We start from the raw sequence: 17,190 nt of genomic DNA on the forward strand, positions 1-17,190 counted from the left end.
AATATTCTAAGATTAAATTAATCAATGATATCTCAAGCTGAAAAAATAAAAAAGTTTAAAAAAATCTGGTGCCTCTTCATGGTTGATTGACATGCAAGAAATAGCAGCTAAATCTTCCTCAAATCGTGCCTTGTTGTCTTCAGAACTGATACACTAGATTGTGTGGTCTGGAAAAAGGATGGGATCATCATAGCTGGAATGCGTTTGACCATAGGTCTGCTTGGTCAGGGCTGACCTTAGTCTAAACAGCAACAACACAAGTAAAAGAAAAAAAATAGAAAAAAAAAACCTTTTGCATATTAACAGAAGTCAATATATTGATAAGTTTGTTAATATTGTTACAAATATTTTGATGAGTAATGTGTAACCAAAGATAAGTCCTCAGCAAAACTGAACCTGCAATGTTGATTCAGTTTCTTGTTGAAGCCATTTTGTACTTTTTTTTTTCTTTTTGCATGGGTAGGATGTCTTTTAAAAGTGATTTAGCTACTATTTATGGGAAGTCAAATGATCAAGTACAAACTCTCTGGATTTTCCATTCATATTGCATATGACTAAGATGCTCATGATCAGAGTTCTGATACATCACCAGTTATTAAAAAAGCAGGTTTATTGTGTTTGAATCCTTTAAAGGTACATTGAAATTATTAATATTAACAATCCAGAACTTTCCAGCCTTAGTATCCAGAAATTTCCAGCCTTTCATTCCTTCTCTTACATTCAAAGCTAAAAGAATTATTGTGAAACTACAGGAACTAAAATATATAATAATGGAAATTTGGTATCTTATAATACTTTGACTGTGGCTTGGACAGTGTGAGAAAAACAGCATGTCCAAAACATTTTACTGTGACTTGTAAAGAGAAATAACAATATTCTTTGGTTGAAGCTTCAGCATTTGTTCATTCCCAATTTATTAACTTGCAAATCTCTGCTATGAAACTATCCAGTGTTTCACATCCTAAATTTTAGGATAGCATGCCCAAAATAAAGATGTGGTGCTCACAGTTGGGCATTCTTTTCATGCATCTTTCAGTCTGTGTTATCAGAGGTCTGATCAAATAGAACAAGGGTTCTCAACCATTTTTTATCTATGGACCCCCTTTGATTGCTATTTTATTCTGGTGGACCCCTTTATCTATTTGATGTTTTAAAACTATTTTTATAAAATGTTATTTATTAATGTTTTCAGACATTAATTTGTGCAGGTTGAACTATGTAAAATGATAGAGAAAGAAATCTTGCTGTTTCTTGTAATACATATCAATACCTATATCTAAAGCAAAATTTCTTCAGGTGCCCCTAAAATATTATTTACTATTTTGCTATGTGGACCCCCCAGAAATCTGATGTGAACTCTCAAGGGCCATATGGACCTCTATTGAGAATGCCTGAAATAGAACATCATGAGAACATATTATTGCTGTTATCATTGTGATTATAACTTCTATATAACAATAGCTGATATAAATGTTGGTTGGTTGCTTCTTGATTTCTCCAGTCTGCTTTACATCATATACAGAGAAGGGCAGTGTGAGAGTAAAAGAGAGATACTGACAGAGTTAACATAAAAGGTATAGGAGAAGCACACATATGAGGTATGATAGGTGGCAAAGAGTGAAAGAATGACACACACAGTGAGAGAGAAATAATCATAAAGACAGAGGAAGGTGAGGGAATAAATGAAAGAGTGGTTATGGGAGGAGTTATGCAAATGAGAAATTTGTTCTATTTGAATATATTTTAAAGTTATAATTTTTACCCCGTGAGTGTAAGTGAAAGCAGGGTATTATAATCACTTGTCTTTGTTTGTCTGTATATTTTTTTTTAAATTACTGGAAAATGGTTGAATGGATTTTCACCACATTTGGCAGAAATACTCACTGGGTGAACAGCCTGAAATGATGAATATTTGGTTTCCTTATCTTAGAAGGAAAAGATTAAAAAGAAAACAAGCTTACAAATTTCTCGATAAGCAAGTGGTCATATTATTTTGTTCACTTTCTTTTTCATATGAATTGACCCTCGTCTGTGTGTGTATAGAACATGGTGTACCTATGCACATAGACACATGTGCATACATACATACATACATAGATATGCGACTGTATGTATGTGTGTGTGTGTGTGTGTGTATACATAGATGGATTTGAGGGTTTTGTTTATTAACGAGTTGATTTCTTAATTCCACCAGAGTATAAATACCTATAATGGTGATACTTAAAAAGATAAATAAATAATTAATTCAGTTCAATTAAAAAGCATGGGTAAGCAATGCATTGGAAGCCACACTATAATTTGCGGAAAAATGTATTTATATGTAAGGTATGCACCCCTGTTCTGATGCCTATTTTTTCATGTTTTTAAAAATTAATATTCATTTCATCATTTTGATTAAGCAGCAAGAAACTTGATAAAATTTAAATATAATCATTGTATGTATGTCATATTTCCTGATATTACCCCGAATGGCAAAAGTATACTTCTAAGGTTACTGCCATATAATGGGTAACATTCTAGTTATAATAATCGTCAACATCATAATTGGATGTCTCTCTTTCCATGTTCACACTGGCTGGACAGTTAATTCAACAATAATTAGCACAGCAAATGTCATTCTTTAATTGCAGACAACACTGGATTTTTTCTAAAACTTTTTTGCAAGACTGGATTTGCCAAAAGCATTTTGAAAGATGGAGAAAGACAAAACTGAGGCGGTAGACAAGGATGAAGATCCACCACCAGACAGTCCATTGATATCCACATTTGTAACAAACCCAGAGGAGCAGGAAGAGTCAGTGCTTGTTTCTGAAGTTAATCAAAGTGAAATATCAGATGAAGGAAAAGTGTCAGTTATAGAGATTAATGAAAATCCAGCCTTACTAATCCTTGACAGTGTGAGAAATCTTCTGCTTTATTCCAAATTTAACTATTATAGTGTCTAATTAGTTAAATGGGTGCTAAGGGAAATAACACAAGGAGAACAGTAACATGAATTTAGTGAATTGAGATATGGTGTAGTACTGAATGTGACATCTGTAACAAATTCTAGATGAAATAGAGTTTGCTCATTAGTTGGAGAAAGAAAATAAAAGCTTAGTGGTAATTGTCAGTGACTTCCATTTTGTAAGGGTCTCTTTTTTGACTTTGTGAAGCGCTGCTTCTCAAAATTGGTGCTGAGGCAGTTAATTGCATATCCAGGTGGCCTAATAATCATAGGTATAAATTCAAAGCTCCATTCCAGGTGGAGCAACTACACTCCCATTTGTTCAGCATATACATCCCCCTTTTCACTAATTCTTAACATTTTACTTGCACCCGCTCAGCACATGTATGTGTGTGTGTGTGTATGCAAACACATACTGTTTAAACTAAAAGCAAGAACTCTTCTATACAACATAAATTGAAATACTTTTGATAGCTTTAGGCAAACAGTAATATGAAATACTAAAACAACCAGTTTTCTGCTTATTTTTGAAGTTTACAATTAACCAAGATTCTAAAGAGATTTTAACATAATGCTCTCTATATTTTGCTGAAATATTGGTGTTCTTATTGACTGATGCCTTCTGTATTGAAAAATAAATGTATTCTGTGAATTTCTACATAAATAATGTTCCTTTCAATTGCATCATCTTTTAGCTTTGCAATTCTGGAAAAATTTCTTCAACAAAAGCAGCATACTTTAAAGAGAAGTATTTGAAAATGCAACAACTTCTAAGTCAGTAAGTTATCAATAAAATGTACAGTCGTCTTTGTCATCATTATTGTTATTGTCATTGCTGTCATAGTTGTCTGCATCATCATCTTCACTGTCATCATTGCTGTTATCATCGTTGACATGGCCCCTGCTACTGCCATCATCTTCATCATCACCAATACCATCATCAATTGCAGGGTACACAATCCTTGTTTGTCCTTAGATTATTTGCCTACTGTACACTATCATCATGGCCCACCATCACCTGACTAAAATTACATGACACAGCGATTTTAACATGCCAGCTGGTATGTAACCAGACACCATCAGACCAGTTACCTTACCATGTGGAATGTTAGTACCTGAAGTCACTGAATTCCTAAACCCTATTGGTCAAACCTGTTAGTACCTGTAACTAATAGACTGTTTCTTCTATCATGTTGAAGCATATTTAAAGTTATCTGAAACTGTCTGACCTTGCTGTTTTATCAGACTATTATGAGACATGAGCTGACAAGAGGAGGCCTAAATATTCTCACCTAGAAGCCATCTTTAAATTTTCTTCATTCTGAGTATGTATCTGAGGATGGAAATGCAAATTCTACCTTACAAAGTTTGATTTAACCTCAGTTCTTCATTACAGATATTTCTCTTTCACCTCTAGTGCATGTCACCAATTCCATTATCAATGGAGCTTATAATCTGTTAACAAAATATCTTTAATAATTGCACAAGCACTTAGGAAAAATACTTTTTCATGTATAATATAATAGCATAATTTGTAGAGCGTCATGTAAAATACTTTATGGTATTTGCTTATGTCCCTTTACATTCAGTCTTCAAACTTGCCCAAACTTTTTTCATGTTAAATCTTTCTGAAGTTGAGAAAAGAAATGCTATTATAGCAGAGATATGTGCAAGGTAGGTAGTTCCTATTCAATCTAAAATTGTAAATGTTAATTAAGGAATATAACAAGTAAATTATTTCACTTTAATTAGAAAATGTGAATTTAAGGTATCAAATCCATTACATAATTCAAGAACATTTTGAAATTAGACAGGTAGAATTTCAATCCTTTCAACTACAATATATACATTTAGGTGTGATTATGTTGTATTGTGTGCTATGGGTGTAACTACAAAATGTATTAAATAACATTCCATAAATGAAAAAGGGATTTGTGCCTTTTGCTCAGTGTCATATCAATCAAAGAGTTGGAAGAAATACTGGAATATATGTTTTGTTGTATTTCTTCTGACCCTTTACTTTTTGAGTTCAAATCCCACTGGAATCAATTTTTCCATTTTGTCTTTTTGGGTTAAGTGCCAGTCAAGTGCTGAGGTCAATGTAATCACCCTTCAGAATTGCTGGTTTTGTGCCTCAATCAAAAACCATTATTGTTGATGTTCGTCATCATTATCATCATCGTTTAGCATCCGCTTTCCATGCTGGCATGGGTTGGACGGTTTGACTGAGGGCTGGCGAGCCAGATGGCTACACCAGGCTCCAATCTGATCTGGCAGAGTTTCTACAGCTGGATGCCTTTCCTAACGCCAACCACTCCAAGAGTGTAGTGGATGCTTTTTATGTGCCACTGGCATGAGGGCCAGTCAGGCAGTACTGGCATCGACCACACTCAAATGGTGCTTTTTACGTGCCACCAGCATAGAAGTCAGTCAGATGGCACTGGCAACGATCATGCTCGAATGGTGCTTTTAACATGCCACTAGCACAGATGCCAATCAGGCAGTAATGTCATCGGCCATGACAACGATTTCACTTGCCTCAATAGGTCTTCATGAGCACAGTTTATTGCCCAATGATTGAAGGGTACTCTTAAATAGTTAAATAGGCTGGTTATGCTGCACTGGCACAGGTCACGGTTATGGTCTCACTTGTATTGCCGGGTCTTCTCAAGCACACCATATCTCCAAAGGTCTCAGTCACTTGTAATTGCCTTGGTGAGGCCCAATATTTGAAGGTCATGCTTTATCACCTCATCCCAGGTCTTCCTGGGTCTACCTCTTTCACAGGTTCCCTCTACTGGTAGGGTGTGACAATTTTTCACACAGCTGTCCTCATCCATTTGCAACACATGACCATACCAGGGCAGTCGTCTCTCTTGCACACCACATCTGATGCTTCTTAAATTCAACTTTTCTCTCAGGGTGCTTACTTTCTGTCGTATACTAACATTACACATCCAGCGGGGCATACTGGCTTCATTCCTTGCAAGCTTACACTTGTCCTCAGCAGTCATGGCCCATGTTTCACTGCTATGTTGCATGGCTGTTTGCACACAGGCGTCATACAATCTACCTTTTACTCTGAGTGAGAGGCCCTTAGTTGCCATGCCAGCAGAGGTAGGAGCTCTCTGAACTTTACCAGGCTATTCTTATTCTAGCAGCTACACTCTCAGAGCAACCACCCCTACTACTAACTTGGTTACCTAGGTAATGGAAGCTATCAACTACTTGTAGCTTTTCTCTCTGGAATGTGACAGAAGCTGTTTTCTGCACATTTTCTGTGTTTATTGCTCCTGAGCATTCGCCACACACAAAAACTATCTTCCCAGTTAGCCTTCCTTTGATATTGCTGCACCTCTTATGTGTCCATAGCTTACACTAGGTATATCTTGTGGAGTTTCTACCTACGCCTTTTCTACATATCGAGCAGGGCCATCTACCTGAAAGGATTCATGGTTTGTCTGCCTTCCTACTTACTAAGATTTTGGTTTTCGCTAGATTAACTCTAATGCCCTTCGATTCTAAACCTTGCTTCCACACCTGAAACTTCTCTTCTAGTTCTGATAATGACTCAGCAATTAGAGCAAGGTCATCAACATAGAGAAGCTCCCAGGAGCATCCTGTCTTGAATTCCTCTGTTATTGCCTGGTGGACTATGATAAATAAGAGGGGGCTGAGGACTGATCTTTGGTGGACCCTACCCCTACTCGAAATTCTTCACTGTACTCATTGCCAATCCTCACCTTACTGACAGCATCCCTGTACATGGCTTGTACAGCTCTCACTAACCACTCGTCTATCTCTAGTTTCCTCATTGACCAATTTTTATTCCAAGATAAGAGTAATAAAGATGAATAGAGTCAATGAAATGTTCAGTTAAATGCAATATATATAGTTCAGATTCTAGCAGGGCCACATTCCCATTGATTTCTGTGTAAATGATAAACTTAGAATCAATAATAGATTGATCTTTGACCTTAGCTGGCAGCCATGAGTCTTATTTCCATGCTTAATTGTGTAAATTGGTATTATTTTTGCTTTTAACTCTTTTTTTTTTTTTTGCATTTAAACCAGCCATATCAGACTCAACTACTCTGCCTGTTTTACATTCAAACCTTTCAGGTCTACCTTACAGTGTCATTCTAAATATAAACAATCACATCATCATAATCTCAAAACTACAAGATAACGCATGATTACTTCAAAACTTGTGAATAAATAAGTATTATATTCAACAGAGTAATCTCAATGCTAAACAGATAATGTTGTCTTTCACTAGATCTAGCTCCAACGTATCAAAATTGTATGAAGAATGTTCTGACTATCTCAGTACTCAACAAGAACTGATGCAAAAACTTGAAGATGCTAATAAATATCCAAAGAATATTGCTGTGTCAACAGAAATTACTAGCTTACGAGAATCCTTTTTGAGTGCCAGTAACAAATATGCAGAAGTAAAAGAACGTTTAGTTCATTATGAATTCAAAATTGAATGGTAAAGTAGTTTATGTTCTTTTTTTTTTCTCTTTTCTTTCTTTATTTTTTGCTTACTGGTTTTGTTAGGGGAGAGAGCAGTGGCAATAACCTTTTTCAGGGCTACCAAGTTGGTACTGTTTGGCACTTGGATCATAAGAATATGAAAAACCTTCCATCATGAAAAAGTGAATAGCTAATTAAAACCATTCTGAAGGGAAAATCAGACTTTTTTTTTGTTGGTTTTGTTAATAGTTTGGAGAAAAGAAAAGAAAGAAAAAAATAGAAAAACAAACCCTATGTTTCTTTCCAACATCTTTAAGAACTATTGGGAGGAAAAGGAGATATATATCCGTAGAATGGAGATCTGATCAGAATGCTTGTAACAAGGTATATTCCACTATAGATACTCATGGACCAAATGGTGATGTTTGACTCAATTAAATCCATCCCCTCCAAGAACAGGAACAGTTCCCCTACCAGGTTTTTACATTTTTGCTGTCTATCAAATTGCACTCACAAGGCTTTAATCAATTTAAGGTTCAGGCAGAGGATACACTTGCCCAAGGTGCCCCCATTGGAATTGAACCAAAATATTCATATTATTGAAGCAAACTTCTTAACCATACAGTAGTGTCAAGCCATTAATTTTTTGCCTTCAAATCTCAGCTGTTGCTCACACACCTACCCACAATAATTTCAAGAATATTATTTTATACTTCACTTTCCTGTTTTATTATTTAACTTTCTAAATCCAGTCATGTCACTGCTTCAATTTTTGCTAAATCTTATATCAATATTTATATTTATACCTTTGTATCTTTATTTTTTAATTTATTTTTTTAGTATTTTTCATTCATTTTCCTATGCTAGTCTGTTTGGATTTGTTTTTCTTATTAAAGCAAGTACTTTTAAAGCTGATTGCCTTGCTTACTAATCACTCAGCTGTGTCTTTACAACTAAAATCACTCAACAGTGAGATATGAACTTAATCTATGAACAATAGTTAAATTAGAGTTAACATACTTAATGTAGTAAGCATCAGAAATCTAAGCAAAAATAATGTCAGCTTGTAGACTAATCATCAGCATCATTATCATCATTTGACATCTGTTTTCCATGCTGGTTAGACATTTTGACTGGAGATGATAAGCCGGAGAGCTGCACCAGGCTCCAATCTGTTTTGGCTTGGTTTCTACAGTTGGATGTCCTTCCTAATGTTAACCACTCCACAGAGTGTACTGGGTATTTTTTAAATGTCACCAATAGGGGTGCCTTTTATGTGTAACCAGCACAGGTGCCTTTTGCATGTCACTGGCATGGGTTCCTTTTACATGTCACTGGCATGGGTTCCTTTTACATGTCACTGGCATGGGTTCCTTTTACATGTCACTGGCATGGGTTCCTTTTACATGTCACTGGCATGGGTTCCTTTTGCATGTCACTGGCATGGGTTCCTTTTACATGTCACTGGCATGGGTTCCTTTTACATGTCACTGGCATGGGTTCCTTTTACATGTCACTGGCATGGGTTCCTTTTACATGTCACTGGCATGGGTTCCTTTTGCATGTCACTGGCATGGGTTCCTTTTACATGTCACTGGCATGGGTGCCTTTTGCATGTCACTGGCATGGGTTCCTTTTACATGTCACTGGCATGGGTTCCTTTTACATGTCACTGGCATGGGTTCCTTTTACATGTCACTGGCATGGGTTCCTTTTACATGTCACTGGCATGGGTTCCTTTTGCATGTCACTGGCATGGGTTCCTTTTACATGTCACTGGCATGGGTGCCTTTTGCATGTCACTGGCATGGGTTCCTTTTACATGTCACTGGCATGGGTTCCTTTTACATGTCACTGGCATGGGTTCCTTTTACATGTCACTGGCATGGGTTCCTTTTACATGTCACTGGCATGGGTTCCTTTTACATGTCACTGGCATGGGTTCCTTTTACATGTCACTGGCATGGGTTCCTTTTACATGTCACTGGCATGGGTTCCTTTTGCATGTCACTGGCATGGGTTCCTTTTACATGTCACTGGCATGGGTGCCTTTTGCATGTCACTGGCATGGGTTCCTTTTACATGTCACTGGCATGGGTTCCTTTTACATGTCACTGGCATGGGTTCCTTTTACATGTCACTGGCATGGGTTCCTTTTACATGTCACTGGCATGGGTTCCTTTTACATGTCACTGGCATGGGTTCCTTTTGCATGTCACTGGCATGGGTGCCTTTTACATGTCACTGGCATGGGTTCCTTTTGCATGTCACTGGCATGGGTTCCTTTTACATGTCACTGGCATGGGTTCCTTTTGCATGTCACTGGCATGGGTTCCTTTTACATGTCACTGGCATGGGTTCCTTTTACATGTCACTGGCATGGGTTCCTTTTACATGTCACTGGCATGGGTTCCTTTTACATGTCACTGGCATGGGTTCCTTTTACATGTCACTGGCATGGGTTCCTTTTGCATGTCACTGGCATGGGTTCCTTTTACATGTCACTGGCATGGGTGCCTTTTGCATGTCACTGGCATGGGTTCCTTTTACATGTCACTGGCATGGGTTCCTTTTACATGTCACTGGCATGGGTTCCTTTTACATGTCACTGGCATGGGTTCCTTTTACATGTCACTGGCATGGGTTCCTTTTACATGTCACTGGCATGGGTTCCTTTTGCATGTCACTGGCATGGGTGCCTTTTACATGTCACTGGCATGGGTTCCTTTTGCATGTCACTGGCATGGGTTCCTTTTACATGTCACTGGCATGGGTTCCTTTTGCATGTCACTGGCATGGGTTCCTTTTACATGTCACTGGCATGGGTTCCTTTTACATGTCACTGGCATGGGTTCCTTTTGCATGTCACTGGCATGGGTGCCTTTTGCATGTCACTGGCATGGGTTCCTTTTACATGTCACTGGCATGGGTTCCTTTTACATGTCACTGGCATGGGTTCCTTTTACATGTCACTGGCATGGGTTCCTTTTACATGTCACTGGCATGGGTTCCTTTTGCATGTCACTGGCATGGGTTCCTTTTGCATGTCACTGGCATGGGTTCCTTTTGCATGTCACTGGCATGGGTTCCTTTTACATGTCACTGGCATGGGTTCCTTTTGCATGTCACTGGCATGGGTTCCTTTTACATGTCACTGGCATGGGTTCCTTTTACATGTCACTGGCATGGGTTCCTTTTGCATGTCACTGGCATGGGTGCCTTTTGCATGTCACTGGCATGGGTTCCTTTTACATGTCACTGGCATGGGTTCCTTTTACATGTCACTGGCATGGGTTCCTTTTACATGTCACTGGCATGGGTTCCTTTTACATGTCACTGGCATGGGTTCCTTTTGCATGTCACTGGCATGGGTTCCTTTTGCATGTCACTGGCATGGGTTCCTTTTGCATGTCACTGGCATGGGTTCCTTTTACATGTCACTGGCATGGGTTCCTTTTACATGTCACTGGCATGGGTTCCTTTTACATGTCACTGGCATGGGTTCCTTTTGCATGTCACTGGCATGGGTTCCTTTTGCATGTCACTGGCATGGGTTCCTTTTGCATGTCACTGGCATGGGTTCCTTTTACATGTCACTGGCATGGGTTCCTTTTACATGTCACTGGCATGGGTTCCTTTTACATGTCACTGGCATGGGTTCCTTTTACATGTCACTGGCATGGGTTCCTTTTACATGTCACTGGCATGGGTTCCTTTTACATGTCACTGGCATGGGTTCCTTTTACATGTCACTGGCATGGGTTCCTTTTACATGTCACTGGCATGGGTTCCTTTTACATGTCACTGGCATGGGTTCCTTTTACATGTCACTGGCATGGGTTCCTTTTACATGTCACTGGCATGGGTTCCTTTTACATGTCACTGGCATGGGTTCCTTTTGCATGTCACTGGCATGGGTTCCTTTTACATGTCACTGGCATGGGTTCCTTTTACATGTCACTGGCATGGGTTCCTTTTGCATGTCACTGGCATGGGTTCCTTTTACATGTCACTGGCATGGGTTCCTTTTACATGTCACTGGCATGGGTTCCTTTTACATGTCACTGGCATGGGTTCCTTTTACATGTCACTGGCATGGGTTCCTTTTACATGTCACTGGCATGGGTTCCTTTTGCATGTCACTGGCATGGGTTCCTTTTGCATGTCACTGGCATGGGTTCCTTTTGCATGTCACTGGCATGGGTTCCTTTTACATGTCACTGGCATGGGTTCCTTTTGCATGTCACTGGCATGGGTTCCTTTTACATGTCACTGGCATGGGTTCCTTTTACATGTCACTGGCATGGGTTCCTTTTGCATGTCACTGGCATGGGTGCCTTTTGCATGTCACTGGCATGGGTTCCTTTTACATGTCACTGGCATGGGTTCCTTTTACATGTCACTGGCATGGGTTCCTTTTACATGTCACTGGCATGGGTTCCTTTTACATGTCACTGGCATGGGTTCCTTTTGCATGTCACTGGCATGGGTTCCTTTTGCATGTCACTGGCATGGGTTCCTTTTGCATGTCACTGGCATGGGTTCCTTTTACATGTCACTGGCATGGGTTCCTTTTACATGTCACTGGCATGGGTTCCTTTTACATGTCACTGGCATGGGTTCCTTTTGCATGTCACTGGCATGGGTTCCTTTTGCATGTCACTGGCATGGGTTCCTTTTGCATGTCACTGGCATGGGTTCCTTTTACATGTCACTGGCATGGGTTCCTTTTACATGTCACTGGCATGGGTTCCTTTTACATGTCACTGGCATGGGTTCCTTTTACATGTCACTGGCATGGGTTCCTTTTACATGTCACTGGCATGGGTTCCTTTTACATGTCACTGGCATGGGTTCCTTTTACATGTCACTGGCATGGGTTCCTTTTACATGTCACTGGCATGGGTTCCTTTTACATGTCACTGGCATGGGTTCCTTTTACATGTCACTGGCATGGGTTCCTTTTACATGTCACTGGCATGGGTTCCTTTTACATGTCACTGGCATGGGTTCCTTTTACATGTCACTGGCATGGGTTCCTTTTACATGTCACTGGCATGGGTTCCTTTTACATGTCACTGGCATGGGTTCCTTTTGCATGTCACTGGCATGGGTTCCTTTTACATGTCACTGGCATGGGTTCCTTTTACATGTCACTGGCATGGGTTCCTTTTGCATGTCACTGGCATGGGTTCCTTTTACATGTCACTGGCATGGGTTCCTTTTACATGTCACTGGCATGGGTTCCTTTTACATGTCACTGGCATGGGTTCCTTTTGCATGTCACTGGCATGGGTTCCTTTTACATGTCACTGGCATGGGTTCCTTTTACATGTCACTGGCATGGGTTCCTTTTACATGTCACTGGCATGGGTTCCTTTTACATGTCACTGGCATGGGTTCCTTTTACATGTCACTGGCATGGGTTCCTTTTACATGTCACTGGCATGGGTTCCTTTTACATGTCACTGGCATGGGTTCCTTTTACATGTCACTGGCATGGGTTCCTTTTACATGTCACTGGCATGGGTTCCTTTTACATGTCACTGGCATGGGTTCCTTTTACATGTCACTGGCATGGGTTCCTTTTACATGTCACTGGCATGGGTTCCTTTTACATGTCACTGGCATGGGTTCCTTTTACATGTCACTGGCATGGGTTCCTTTTGCATGTCACTGGCATGGGTTCCTTTTACATGTCACTGGCATGGGTTCCTTTTACATGTCACTGGCATGGGTTCCTTTTACATGTCACTGGCATGGGTTCCTTTTACATGTCACTGGCATGGGTTCCTTTTACATGTCACTGGCATGGGTTCCTTTTACATGTCACTGGCATGGGTTCCTTTTGCATGTCACTGGCATGGGTTCCTTTTACATGTCACTGGCATGGGTTCCTTTTACATGTCACTGGCATGGGTTCCTTTTGCATGTCACTGGCATGGGTTCCTTTTACATGTCACTGGCATGGGTTCCTTTTGCATGTCACTGGCATGGGTTCCTTTTACATGTCACTGGCATGGGTTCCTTTTACATGTCACTGGCATGGGTTCCTTTTACATGTCACTGGCATGGGTTCCTTTTACATGTCACTGGCATGGGTTCCTTTTACATGTCACTGGCATGGGTTCCTTTTACATGTCACTGGCATGGGTTCCTTTTGCATGTCACTGGCATGGGTTCCTTTTACATGTCACTGGCATGGGTTCCTTTTGCATGTCACTGGCATGGGTTCCTTTTACATGTCACTGGCATGGGTTCCTTTTACATGTCACTGGCATGGGTTCCTTTTACATGTCACTGGCATGGGTTCCTTTTGCATGTCACTGGCATGGGTTCCTTTTACATGTCACTGGCATGGGTTCCTTTTACATGTCACTGGCATGGGTTCCTTTTGCATGTCACTGGCATGGGTTCCTTTTACATGTCACTGGCATGGGTTCCTTTTGCATGTCACTGGCATGGGTTCCTTTTACATGTCACTGGCATGGGTTCCTTTTACATGTCACTGGCATGGGTTCCTTTTACATGTCACTGGCATGGGTTCCTTTTACATGTCACTGGCATGGGTTCCTTTTACATGTCACTGGCATGGGTTCCTTTTACATGTCACTGGCATGGGTTCCTTTTGCATGTCACTGGCATGGGTTCCTTTTACATGTCACTGGCATGGGTTCCTTTTGCATGTCACTGGCATGGGTTCCTTTTACATGTCACTGGCATGGGTTCCTTTTACATGTCACTGGCATGGGTTCCTTTTACATGTCACTGGCATGGGTTCCTTTTGCATGTCACTGGCATGGGTTCCTTTTACATGTCACTGGCATGGGTTCCTTTTACATGTCACTGGCATGGGTTCCTTTTGCATGTCACTGGCATGGGTTCCTTTTACATGTCACTGGCATGGGTTCCTTTTGCATGTCACTGGCATGGGTTCCTTTTACATGTCACTGGCATGGGTTCCTTTTACATGTCACTGGCATGGGTTCCTTTTACATGTCACTGGCATGGGTTCCTTTTGCATGTCACTGGCATGGGTTCCTTTTACATGTCACTGGCATGGGTTCCTTTTACATGTCACTGGCATGGGTTCCTTTTGCATGTCACTGGCATGGGTTCCTTTTGCATGTCACTGGCATGGGTTCCTTTTACATGTCACTGGCACAGGTGCCTTTTACATGTCACTGGCATGGGTTCCTTTTACATGTCACTGGCACAGGTGCCTTTTACATGTCACTGGCATGGGTTCCTTTTGCATGTCACTGGCATGGGTTCCTTTTACATGTCACTGGCATGGGTTCCTTTTGCATGTCACTGGCATGGGTTCCTTTTACATGTCACTGGCATGGGTTCCTTTTACATGTCACTGGCATGGGTTCCTTTTACATGTCACTGGCATGGGTTCCTTTTACATGTCACTGGCATGGGTTCCTTTTACATGTCACTGGCATGGGTTCCTTTTACATGTCACTGGCATGGGTTCCTTTTGCATGTCACTGGCATGGGTTCCTTTTACATGTCACTGGCATGGGTTCCTTTTGCATGTCACTGGCATGGGTTCCTTTTACATGTCACTGGCATGGGTTCCTTTTACATGTCACTGGCATGGGTTCCTTTTACATGTCACTGGCATGGGTTCCTTTTGCATGTCACTGGCATGGGTTCCTTTTACATGTCACTGGCATGGGTTCCTTTTACATGTCACTGGCATGGGTTCCTTTTGCATGTCACTGGCATGGGTTCCTTTTACATGTCACTGGCATGGGTTCCTTTTGCATGTCACTGGCATGGGTTCCTTTTACATGTCACTGGCATGGGTTCCTTTTACATGTCACTGGCATGGGTTCCTTTTGCATGTCACTGGCATGGGTTCCTTTTACATGTCACTGGCATGGGTTCCTTTTACATGTCACTGGCATGGGTTCCTTTTACATGTCACTGGCATGGGTTCCTTTTGCATGTCACTGGCATGGGTTCCTTTTACATGTCACTGGCATGGGTTCCTTTTGCATGTCACTGGCATGGGTTCCTTTTACATGTCACTGGCATGGGTTCCTTTTACATGTCACTGGCATGGGTTCCTTTTACATGTCACTGGCATGGGTTCCTTTTGCATGTCACTGGCATGGGTTCCTTTTACATGTCACTGGCATGGGTTCCTTTTACATGTCACTGGCATGGGTTCCTTTTGCATGTCACTGGCATGGGTTCCTTTTACATGTCACTGGCATGGGTTCCTTTTGCATGTCACTGGCATGGGTTCCTTTTACATGTCACTGGCATGGGTTCCTTTTACATGTCACTGGCATGGGTTCCTTTTACATGTCACTGGCATGGGTTCCTTTTGCATGTCACTGGCATGGGTTCCTTTTACATGTCACTGGCATGGGTTCCTTTTACATGTCACTGGCATGGGTTCCTTTTGCATGTCACTGGCATGGGTTCCTTTTGCATGTCACTGGCATGGGTTCCTTTTACATGTCACTGGCACAGGTGCCTTTTACATGTCACTGGCATGGGTTCCTTTTACATGTCACTGGCACAGGTGCCTTTTACATGTCACTGGCATGGGTTCCTTTTACATGTCACTGGCATGGGTTCCTTTTACATGTCACTGGCATGGGTTCCTTTTGCATGTCACTGGCATGGGTTCCTTTTACATGTCACTGGCATGGGTTCCTTTTGCATGTCACTGGCATGGGTTCCTTTTACATGTCACTGGCATGGGTTCCTTTTACATGTCACTGGCATGGGTTCCTTTTACATGTCACTGGCATGGGTTCCTTTTGCATGTCACTGGCATGGGTTCCTTTTACATGTCACTGGCATGGGTTCCTTTTGCATGTCACTGGCATGGGTTCCTTTTACATGTCACTGGCATGGGTTCCTTTTGCATGTCACTGGCATGGGTTCCTTTTACATGTCACTGGCATGGGTTCCTTTTACATGTCACTGGCATGGGTTCCTTTTACATGTCACTGGCATGGGTTCCTTTTGCATGTCACTGGCATGGGTTCCTTTTACATGTCACTGGCATGGGTTCCTTTTACATGTCACTGGCATGGGTTCCTTTTGCATGTCACTGGCATGGGTTCCTTTTGCATGTCACTGGCATGGGTTCCTTTTACATGTCACTGGCACAGGTGCCTTTTACATGTCACTGGCATGGGTTCCTTTTACATGTCACTGGCACAGGTGCCTTTTACATGTCACTGGCATGGGTTCCTTTTACATGTCACTGGCATGGGTTCCTTTTACATGTCACTGGCATGGGTTCCTTTTGCATGTCACTGGCATGGGTTCCTTTTACATGTCACTGGCATGGGTTCCTTTTGCATGTCACTGGCATGGGTTCCTTTTACATGTCACTGGCATGGGTTCCTTTTACATGTCACTGGCATGGGTTCCTTTTACATGTCACTGGCATGGGTTCCTTTTGCATGTCACTGGCATGGGTTCCTTTTACATGTCACTGGCATGGGTTCCTTTTACATGTCACTGGCATGGGTTCCTTTTGCATGTCACTGGCATGGGTTCCTTTTGCATGTCACTGGCATGGGTTCCTTTTACATGTCACTGGCACAGGTGCCTTTTACATGTCACTGGCATGGGTTCCTTTTACATGTCACTGGCACAGGTGCCTTTTACATGTCACTGGCATGGGTTCCTTTTACATGTCACTGGCACAGGTGCCTTTTACATGTCACTGGCATGGGTTCCTTTTACATGTCACTGGCATGGGTTCCTTTTGCATGTCACTGGCA

The 17,190-nt window shown here is 41.3% G+C and overlaps 1 protein-coding gene across 4 annotated transcripts in view; it reads left to right on the forward strand.

Moving 5' to 3' along the window:
• The window catches only part of LOC106871403 (coiled-coil domain-containing protein 146), a 53,764-nt gene that overhangs the window by 1,807 nt on the left and 34,767 nt on the right, over positions 1-17,190 (forward strand). For all 4 annotated transcript variants that reach the window (XM_089361292.1, XM_089361287.1, XM_089361284.1 and 1 more), the window contains 3 exons: positions 2,631-2,897; positions 3,643-3,725; positions 7,227-7,442. In XM_089361292.1, the coding sequence (XP_089217418.1) occupies positions 2,694-2,897; positions 3,643-3,725; positions 7,227-7,442 (503 nt within the window). In that variant the 5' untranslated portion in view covers positions 2,631-2,693. The remainder of the gene's footprint in view (positions 1-2,630; positions 2,898-3,642; positions 3,726-7,226; positions 7,443-17,190) is intronic.

This window comes from Octopus bimaculoides, chromosome 1 (assembly GCF_046866305.1).
Source record: "Octopus bimaculoides isolate indiv1 chromosome 1, ASM4686630v1, whole genome shotgun sequence".
Lineage (NCBI taxonomy): Eukaryota > Metazoa > Mollusca > Cephalopoda > Octopoda > Octopodidae > Octopus > Octopus bimaculoides.